Below are 10,018 nucleotides of genomic sequence, written 5' to 3'. Positions count from 1 at the left end.
AAAGCAAAGCAAAGCAAAGCAAAGCAAAGCAAAGCAAAGCAAAGCAAAAGCAAAGCAAAGCAAAGCAAAGCAAAGCAAAGCAAAGCAAAGCAAAGCAAAAGCAAAGCAAAGCAAAACAAAGTAAGACAGGCAGGAGGCTGGCTGAGTTGATAAAGTACTTGCCAAAGCAGAGGGAGGATTAGAGTTTGTATCAGCAGCAGGCATGTAAGTCGTGGGTGACTACAACAGTCCACCAAAAATCCCAGTGCCCTGGAGGCTGAGACAGGATTAGCTGCCAGCTAAACTTGCTGAATAGTTCTAGCTGAATACTAGCTTCAGGTTTAGTGAGAGACTCTACGTTAGTAAATAAAGTGGAGAGCAATCAAGAAAGACACCTGATGCCAGCCTCTGACCTCCACATGCAAACCACATAATATACCACGTACACACACACATGTAAAAGACACCCTCCCCTATAAGCTGGCTCTCAAGGAACATGACAATAGGGTGAGGGTGCGGTTCCAAGCTCTGACTGTGCTGTAAGCTGCTTTTGCTAAGTCCAGTCCTCTAGCCTCAACTTCACGTTCTTGCAGAGCTGGGACAGTGTCTCAGTCTCCTGTGCCCTGATGCTCCTTCATGACCGGAAGCATAGTGAACAGTGGACACATTCTGGACTTTGACACCACACAGGTCCTCAGCTCTGCCTGCAGCTTGCCACTAGCTATCTGTCAGCAATGACTCTCAGCTTCAGCCTCTTTGGTAACTGGCAGCTGTCAATGCTGTGGCCAGGCTGACCCAGTGTCAGAGCGGGGTTGATTGATGCTCGGTGCAGATGACTTCTTCCATCCCTCTGCCCATTGTTCAGCTTCACCACTGTGAGTAGCAGCTGTGTGGTGAGGCTGTAGCAGTTTTCTTATGAGACCATGTAGCTTGTTTGTCACACATCCAGGTGCATCCCAGCTTTGGAGTTCATTCATTTTAACTAAGAAGCATCCAGAAGATGAGCTTCACATCTTTTGGTGGCTCGTGTGATTTGTGTAAGATATCATTCTTGCTTGAATAAAGGATGTGGCAGAGGGGTGGAGAATGAGAATGGCAAAGTCACCAAACCAAGGAGACACTGCTTCTTGTTGAAAAGTAGTTCATATCCACCAGAGAAGAGATTCTGTTTTTGTTTCATTTTGTTGTTCTTTTTTTTTTTTTTTTTTTTTTTTTTGGTTTTTCGAGACAGGGTTTCTCTGTGTAGCCCTGGCTGTCCTGGAACTCACTTTGTAGACCAGGCTGGCCTCAAACTCAGAAATCCGCCTGCCTCTGCCTCCCGAGTGCTGGGATTAAAGGCGTAAGCCACCACGCCCGGCTCATTTTGTTGTTCTTAAGGAGAGCAGCCGATTCATTACCGGGACGGGTGAAGTCATGAGACAGTTTCCTCAGATCCTGGGCCCACTTCTGTTCTTTGCAAAGCTGTTCTCGTTCAGGGAGAACATTTAGGATGCTCAGGCTCTTTTGATGCAGATGCTGTTTTATACTTTGCCATGCCAGGGAGTGAGCCTAGGCCAGGGATTGCACTTGCTAGGAAGGGCTCACTAGATTGCCTGGTCCATCCTTGTACTTCCCCATGTAGCCTAAGATGTCCTTGAACTCAGGTTCTTCCTGTTTTGGCCTCCCATATAGCTATGCTTGTAGGCTTATGTCATCAGTCCTAGCACTCTTTATGCATAGACAGACAGACAGACAGACAGACAGACAGACAGACAGACACACTTCTCTTACCTACTCCAAGTCTTGAATATCTTAGAGGAAGCATGGTGATCTCGAACATGACAGTTGATAATTGTGATTGAATGGGCCATCAAGACAATATTTACCTTAGAAATAAATTATGCTTGAGAATGTGTATGTGTGCAGGCAACACACACACACACACACACACACACACACACACACACGCAGAGTTGCCTACAATGGCTACTGGTCTGGTCTAGCTTTCAAGTGTGTGTGTGTGCGTGTCTATGCACGTATGTGCACCAAGGATGAATGAGGTGGTTGCTTTCTATGGAACTGAACTGTCCAAGTTAAAAACCTGGTTTCATTTTTTTTTTTTTAAATTTTAATAAGATTTATTTATTGTTATATGTAAGTACACTGTACTATCTTCAGACACATCAGAAGAGGGTGTCAAATCTCTCTCTCTCTTTTTTAATCCTTCCCCCCCTCTTTTTTTTTAAATCCCTCCCCGTGTCAGATCTCTCTACGGATGGTTGTGAGCCACCATGTGGTTGCTGGGATTTGAACTCAGGACCTTTGGAAGAACAGTCAGTGCTCTTAATCACTGAGCCATCTCTCCAGCCCCTGGCTTCATTTCTTTAACTGGGCAATGTCTTCATCCACACTGGCCTTAGTTCCCACAGCTGTACATGCTCTCAACACACACAGCTATGATGAATGGGACATAATCCATGTACAATGTCTATAACATCTAGTAGGGAATAAGTATTGTCATTCAGGGAGTCTTAAGTCCACTTACATTGTCCCTGATACTGTAGTTTAAAGTCTTTGGTACTAGCTATAAAGTTTTTAATCTTTTTTTTTTTTTTCTTTTTTTTCAAGGCAGGGTTTCTCTGTGACGCCCTGGCTGTCCTGGAACTCACTCTGTAGACCAGGCTGGTCTCGAACTCAGAAAACCACCTGGCTCTGCCTCCCAAGTGCTGGGATTAAAAGCATGCGCCACCACTGCCCCACTAAATTTTTAATCTTTTAAGGGGCAATTCTATAGAAATTGCTGTGGTTTTGATTACAATCACATTTTTTTAAAAAAAAATACAATGTCTTGGTTATACATAACTGCTTATCTCTATCCATTTTGAGAGTCAGGGAGATGCCATTTTTTCCCCATAAGAATTATCTATTTAGTGCTTAGACGACATTGCTCTGGGTTTTGAGTGTAGCATGTGCCATGGTAACACATGATGTGTGCATAAGTGGCCAGGGCTGAGCCAGGTGACTTGTGCAACATAGAATTTCATTCATGTTGCAGACTTTGATAGTGTGTTGTATACGTCTGTCTTCTAATAAACAGACCACAATTTCTGATTAAAGCATCTCTATTCTTGCCCTCCTTCATTAGCAAGGCATTTCATCATTTCAAAGAAGGAAAACAGGAGTATTTAGTATACCGCACAGCTAATCATCACTAATGAAATTTCACTGTAATCTCCGTAGCCTTTGTCTTTTTTTAATTGAACAGATGAACTATAAAGTGGGTCGTTCAGTCTGGGAAGTATCACAGTTTAGAGAATTGAAACAGGTCCAAACAAAATACACAGATTAAAAGTACACAATGGTTGGTTAGAGGTGGTATTTAGAAGGACCGAAGATTCACTCAGTGTGGTAGGCTAAATAATCGTTACTAAGCATCTGACCTCAACTCGATCCCTCGAATTCTCAAGTATTACCTCATGTGGAACTTCTGTTGTTATGACTCAGCAATGAAGAGATGAACTGTGGTTTAGCTGGGTATCCTCAGTGCAACTGTGTAGATTACGAAAGAACAGAGGGAAATTTCACTACCTACAGAGGAGAAAGTGATGTGAAGATGAAGAGAGTGTAATGATGTTGGCCTTGAAGAGTTGAGTGGCATAGTGACAAGCCAAGGCATGTTGGCAGTCACCAGAAGCTGGAAGAAGGAAACAGTCTCCCCAGAGACCTCAGAGGAAGTGTGGTCCTACCGACACCTTAGCTTGAGTCTAGTGATAACTGATTTGGACTCTAGCCTCTACATTTGCAGGAGATTAAATTTCTGCTGTTTTAAGACATCAAATCTGAAACAGTTGCCCCAGGGGAAAAAGGCAGTCATATCAGATTAAAGACAGGAAGAGCAGCCACTGACTTCTTGGAATGGTGTTCTCTGGTTTTACTGTGTTATGTTTTGATTTGACAAAAATCGAAATCCCCTATATTTCCTTTTGCATTCTATTGGATGCCAGGGGGTGTGTAGATTTTCTTTTAAAATGATGACTATGGCAGTTTGGTGGTAGATGAGGTGGTGGTCTCCCTTTTGCTCCCACGCTACCTCAGATGGTTTTGATGCATATACTTAGTAAGTAAGGTGTTAATCAAATAAAGAGTGCAAATTCCAGTGGCAGCCTGTACCATAATAGTATAGATTCTAGTGACAAGGTCGCATGTATCTCTTAGGTTTATAAACTCTTCCTTGACTAGTGAGAGACATAAGCAAACATTTGAGGTTTTATTTCCTTTCTCCACAGGCTCTGTGGTGGATCCGGACCTTGACAACACTTGACATTGTCCTCACCTGTCAACAGTACTGATGAGATAATCACCATGTCACCAATCCTTTACAGAGTATACCACAATCCATGTTGATCCACGTACTTTCTAAACAACAGGCACGTTTGATGAACTTGTCTGGTGTTTCCAAAGTTTTGGAGGCACATTTGAACATAATACATTATCTATTCTTCAGATCCTTTTCTCAGGGGACTAATACGGCCCACTACATTTTAGATTTTTTTTTTTCCTTTCTTCTCAGAGGATAGCTTTATCTTGAAGTACTCATGGCTCTGGGTACCATCTAGATGTGACAAGTAACTTTCATCTCTCCACAACTTCAGATTGATTGTCAACTGTGTTCTCCGTCAAACCTCTTTTCTGGGATGTCAGAAATGGTCTCCAGTTCAACCCAATCCATCTCCAGCTCACTTGTTTGTAAAATAGTGATGCAGTTCCTAAGGGCAAGATGAAGGCCATGCTGGGTACCACAGAGCCCTGGCACTGACCTAGGCCCATAGCTGGCAGTTAGCAAATGCCTCCTGGTAAAGGATGAATACAGCCGCTCAGTTGCATCTGCTTTGCTGAAGTTTCGGGTTTGTGTGTGTGTGTGTGTCTATATTGGTCCTTTGCACACCATTTAAACGGTCTATTTGCCTGGCAGAGGTCTAGTGAGTGGCCTTCAGAGTGGATTCTGCTTTTGTTTTTCTAGAAACAAGGTCTAAGGGTGTGGTCCTGCCTTCCTGGAATTCACTATGTAGCTCTGGCTGCTTCTGCCTCGAGTTTGGGGATTAAAGTGTGCGCCACCACGCCTGTCAGCTGCGATCGTCTGAAGTAGGGTGGCTTCTCTGCCCAACTCTGAGTTTCTCAGCCCTAACTCTATAGTGGTCAAGCTGGCCCGGCCATGGCGACCGCGGGCTTCCCTTCGAGGTAATAACGCTCTGGGACGAGCGGCGAGCCCGTGATTGACAGAAAGGACCACACAGTCCGCCAGGGTCACGCCTGACCGTCGTGTTGAGCTCCTCGGGGTCGCAGGCCACGAGCTACGCGCGGGGTCGGGGTCGGGGGTTGTGGGCGCCGTGCCGACGTCACTTCCGGCCGGAGCCAAGATGGCGGCGGCGCGGCCGCGGGCGCCAGAGCGACGGCGGCGGCTGCGGCTCTGGGCTCGCTGAAGCGTTGGCACGTCGCACTCTGGTGAGGAGCGGCGGAGCCGGGGAGGGCGGAAGGGCCTCGGGGGAATGTCCCTGGGTGTCAGTGAGGAGTGTGGCCACCGCGGCGGGGGCGACCGGGCCGGGCGCTAGGGGGACTGCGGGGCGGGCTGACGCGCCCCCTTCGAGCTTCCTCCGAACGGCCGGGAACCGGTGGCTGGCGCTGGCGCTGGCGCCGACGCGAGGCGGCGCGAAGGCTCCCGCTCGGCGGCTCTTAAGTCCCCGCGGCCAAGTTTTGGGTCCGTTTGGTGACGGCGCGGCGGACTCGGGGTGCGTGGCTGCGGGGTCGGCGGGGAGCGCACGTGGGCCCCGGGCGGTCCCCATCCGCAGGGCTGCGCTGATCTCTGCTCTTTTGTGTCCCGGGTTGAATGTGCGAGCGCATCTGCAATCCTCGAGTTGGTTCTGTGCCTCGAGCCTTTGTGTTTTTCACCCCCGTATAGTTTCCGTGTGCTCTAAACCTGGCAGTGGTCTCCCCGAGTGTCCCCATCGACCCACTGGTGCATACGTGCATGTGTCACAGGTGTGCGCTAACATACATAGGACTGGTTTGCGTTCGTCAAAAAGATCCACCTACGATGTCTCCCAGGGTGACGAGTGAGACACGAAATAGACCTTAACAGGTCAGTGTTCTTCCACGATCCACGCGTGAAGCACCGGCCAATGGCCTAGCACTTACCGTTAGGTCGGGCCTCGAGCTGGGGAAACAATCCCACAGATCGCCGGGAAGCCCCGTTGCCTCTTACTACCCAGCTGGAATTTACACTAGAGAAATGGGGTCTCCCCCCACCCCCGCGTTTCATGTATTGAGGATTTGGGTGTATTTGACACGTGAACTGCCTTTTGCCAAATTCCAGTGCCTTGCCCTTAGGACCCTTTAATGAAACATGGGAATGTTTGTTTCTAGTACACGGTGTCCCCAGAACATGACTAAAAATGTATCTCAAAGTTTTTTTTTGTTTACTTCGGGGTTATTCTTTAAAGTAATATATACAGCAAAGACAACTTCCCAATGTTTTTTGTTTGTTTGTTTGTTTTTTACCTACAATAGCACAGACTACAGTTTGATCATTCTGCCCACGATGATATTAGAAAAGAGGTTTTAGGATATTAAGAGGAGGAACTGAGAGACATTATTCTGTTGTTTTCCTGTTCTATAGAGTTCTGTTTTTGAGATTGCACGCAGCTGCCACCCTCCAAGCTCTCTTACACACACTTTATTTGATGAAATTTCTTTTTCATGAGCAATCTCGCCATAGCTTTGAAGACCTTCAGAGATCATTTTAAGCCCCCTTTATTCCAAGCCATGGGAAGAGAGCTGTAAATCCATTGTTGGAAGCAACACTCAGCTGCATTTGGTGTTATTTCAGGGCTCGACCCTCCCCCCCCCCCAAAAAAAAAAAAAAAAAAAAAAAGAAAAGCTGTCGATGCATTTACAAAGTTCTTAGAACCAGGGATATAATGAGAATGCTCAATGAATGTTCGCTGTTTGTTGATGGAAGACTTGGCTTCATTGAGGTTTGAGGTGGTTTGTTTCAAATTTTCTATGCAGTGCTCCGGATAAGAAGGTGTAACTTTGTAATAATGTATTAGCTCTGTAAGCACAAAGCAGCAAAACAGTCGCACTGAAAGACAGTTGGAAAACAGAGGCGCACAAAGAAGGAATAGAAACCGCCTGTAAACTTCCGCCTCCTCAGATAGCCATTGTTAACATTGTAGCAGATTGTCACTAGTCCCTCATGGTGTGCCTGCTTGTATTTCTTTATTCACATATATTCATTTATAGAAGCATCCACTTCTGTATAACAGTTTATAGAGAATTGATATGTTGTGTATATCGATGAGGCTTGTCTTCCGTCTTCCATTATGCTGTTGTGTGTTTCTATGTCTTTAACTGTTCTTCAATTTGATGTTTAATGGCTGTCTGATATGTGGATGGGCCATCATTCATCAACCAATCCCACATTGATTTGTAAGTCTTCTAAAGTCTGACATTTCATTAATTTTCGGAAGTTTTTTCTCTGTGATGAATTTTAAAATTCTGCGACTATTTAAGATGTGAAAACTGGAAAATCTGCTTTTGTAGTGTCTGATGATACATTTTTTTTTTTTTTTTTTTTTGTTTCAGCTACCTAAGAAGTAACCTCCCTGTTTTCTCTGTGGTGTCTGTAGCTCACACATATCTGCACACAGTTTCTTTTGATGATTATTTTACACTGGCTATTTATTTATTCATGGGATTTTTTTTTCCTTTTTTCAGAATGCTGATATCTTTTCAACTTTAGATCTAACTTAGACCCCTTTCAGGGGTGTGTTAAATCACAGGCTCCAGGGTGGAGGGCACTGTGGAGTATTTGCTGTTTTCATGTCTTCTGATTAGTTTCCTGTTAGTTTTAATATATGTACAGGGGAAAACCCAACAGCAAATATGCAGCTTTCACTAGCAAACTCCATAGTGGAAGTGTATCTGGGCCTTGAGGGGATACGTCAAACCTGCATGCAGAGAGCATCTGCAGGGAATGCTGCATGTCAGACCTGCATGCAGAGAGCATCTGCAGGGAATGCTGCATGTCAGACCTGCATGCAGAGAGCATCTGCAGGGAATCTGCAGGGAATGCTGGATGCAAACGGGACATCACCTGCTGACATCTGCTGAGCACTTCTGCTCCTGCTGCATTTAGGGCTTCATAGTTTGATTGCTGCCTATTAGCAGTCACAGTGTTTGGGATTGGGCCTGGTGTCATGTCCTAGTGCTTGCCTTTTGCAGTTAGAAATTTTTAGTTAGAGCTATAAAAAATGATTTTCTTAGAGCAGGTCAGGGGAAACTGGAGTCTGTTGGTAGGGATAGCATGGTGAGTTACAATAAAATGTTCCTCAGCCACTCTACTGCTGATGTGTGGACTGGATTAGTTTTCGTGGGGGTGTCACTCTTGTCCATGGTGGAATGCTTAGCAGCTCTCCTCATCCACCCACAAGTGGCAGTGGCCCCTCCTTTAGTTATGACCAGCTGTGAAGTCACCAGACATTGCCATGGAGGGACAAAATGGTATGATTCTAAACTACCTCATTAAATGAAACTTCCTTTGTTGGGTGGTTGAATCACAGAAGCAGCTGTGGTGTCTCCAAGAACTCTGAGGATAGATGCAATGGGTTATACCTTGAAGAAGGGAATTGTCTTCCCATCCAAATTTCTTCTAGCTTTTGCTTTTGTGGTTATAGAGTTCAATGTTCAACTCTCTGTAGTTGAACATTGACGTCCTTTTATGGGAAGAAACATGGCAATGTGAGGTAGGCTGGAGATTATAATGTTTTCATGACATGGGATCAGCATTCCCAGTATGCAGATTAAATTATTATAAAATTTAAATACATTTGCATAGAGTGGATGCATAATTTAACTATTTGGTCCATGATGCTGAATAGCACAGAAATAACTCTTCCAGAAAATGAGACTTGAAGCAACTCTTTGAAGATTGGCTAAACTGTACTTTTCTAAACTACTTTTTTCCTTCTTTTTTTTAAAACAAGCAAACAAAAAAACCCCTAAAAGAACCAGTTGGGGTTATGCACTGAAGCTTGTCCTAAGGAAAGAAGGCTTACTTTTGAAATGCTTAGTTTAATGCATCTTCGTGGAAAACATGTCATTGAAGTACTTTCCGCTGGGGGAGAAAATATGCCTCCTAATCTTTATTTCTAATTATTCTAAGTAGAGACTGTATTGGTTGTGGTTCGTATCTGTTTGTTTTGGCTGTGAAATACTATTGAGAATGCACCATTAAATACAACATGTGAAAAAAAAATCTGCTATTGGAACCATATTTGGTAACGAGTGGTTTTACTTACAGGAATATCTAAATGATTTCAGTGCAATAAAGGAATGCTTTTCCTTTCTACCCCACCTCCCTGGAGTATGCACAGAGCCCTTGTGTATAGTAAACCTGGTAATTGCAATGGTAAAAGCATGTGTGTGTTCCCTTAATTCCGTGTAGTATTTACTAGTGGCGTCTTGGTCCATGTCCTGTTTACACTGTGTTCTTACTTACTAGCCCCTTAGAACATGGGAAAAAAAGGTTCACTGAATCTATATTTTTCAGCTATTTTGGTGAAAAAACAAATTACATGTTAGGCTTTGCTTGAAAGAGCTGAATTATTTCTTGGCACAGCTTGTCTGAAATGTGTAAAGTTAAGTGGAACTGTTAACTTGATTGCTGTGGGCAGCCCATCTGGAAATTGGTAAAACCTACATATTTTATATGTACCTACATGAAGTTTTTCTAAGATTTTCTTAAACTCTCATGGGAAATTTAAATGATGCATTCAAAATTTGAAAAGAACTGTGAGATTTCTCCAAACCTGTACATACTTCAGCATGAATCCTGTATATTTTTCAAGACCTTATTCAGACGATGTATATTAAGCATATAAATGACACTCAGATTGATTTTCTGACTTAAAGACTTTGCCATAATTCAGCAAATGTTGGCTTTAAGATACACTTGCAAGTAGAGGTTTTGAAATGAAGGCTCTTGGGATAAATGTAGATGTGT

At 44.1% G+C, this 10,018-nt stretch overlaps 2 protein-coding genes across 6 annotated transcripts in view; one reads left to right on the top strand and one right to left on the bottom strand.

The window, feature by feature from the left end:
• Positions 1–3,073: 3,073 nt before the first annotated feature.
• On the bottom strand, positions 3,074–6,115 carry LOC110293590 (atherin-like). Its single transcript, XM_021161471.1, has one exon. It carries the CDS (start codon positions 5,796–5,798, stop codon positions 5,355–5,357), a length of 444 nt encoding a protein of 147 aa, XP_021017130.1. The 5' UTR covers positions 5,799–6,115; the 3' UTR covers positions 3,074–5,354.
• Prdm2 (PR/SET domain 2) overlaps positions 5,366–10,018 on the top strand; it is a 101,197-nt gene continuing 96,544 nt past the window's right edge. For 2 of the 5 annotated variants that reach the window (XM_021161468.2, XM_029476798.1), the window contains exon 1: positions 5,380–5,460. The gene's annotated coding sequence lies outside the window, so the exon portion shown is untranslated. Of the gene's footprint in view, positions 5,461–10,018 lie in introns of all 5 variants that reach the window. The other 3 variants (XM_021161466.1, XM_021161469.2, XM_029476797.1) reach the window with 3 other exon arrangements.

This window comes from Mus caroli, chromosome 4 (assembly GCF_900094665.2).
Source record: "Mus caroli chromosome 4, CAROLI_EIJ_v1.1, whole genome shotgun sequence".
NCBI lineage: Eukaryota > Metazoa > Chordata > Mammalia > Rodentia > Muridae > Mus > Mus caroli.
Note: the sequence above shows the minus strand (reverse complement) of the source record. Positions and strands in the feature narration are given on the sequence as shown.

What these genes read in the sequence shown, in the direction of transcription:
- LOC110293590 (XM_021161471.1), bottom strand. Translation starts at nt 5,798, where the DNA reads ATGGGGACCGCCCGGGGCCCACGTGCGCTCCCCGCCGACCCCGCAGCC.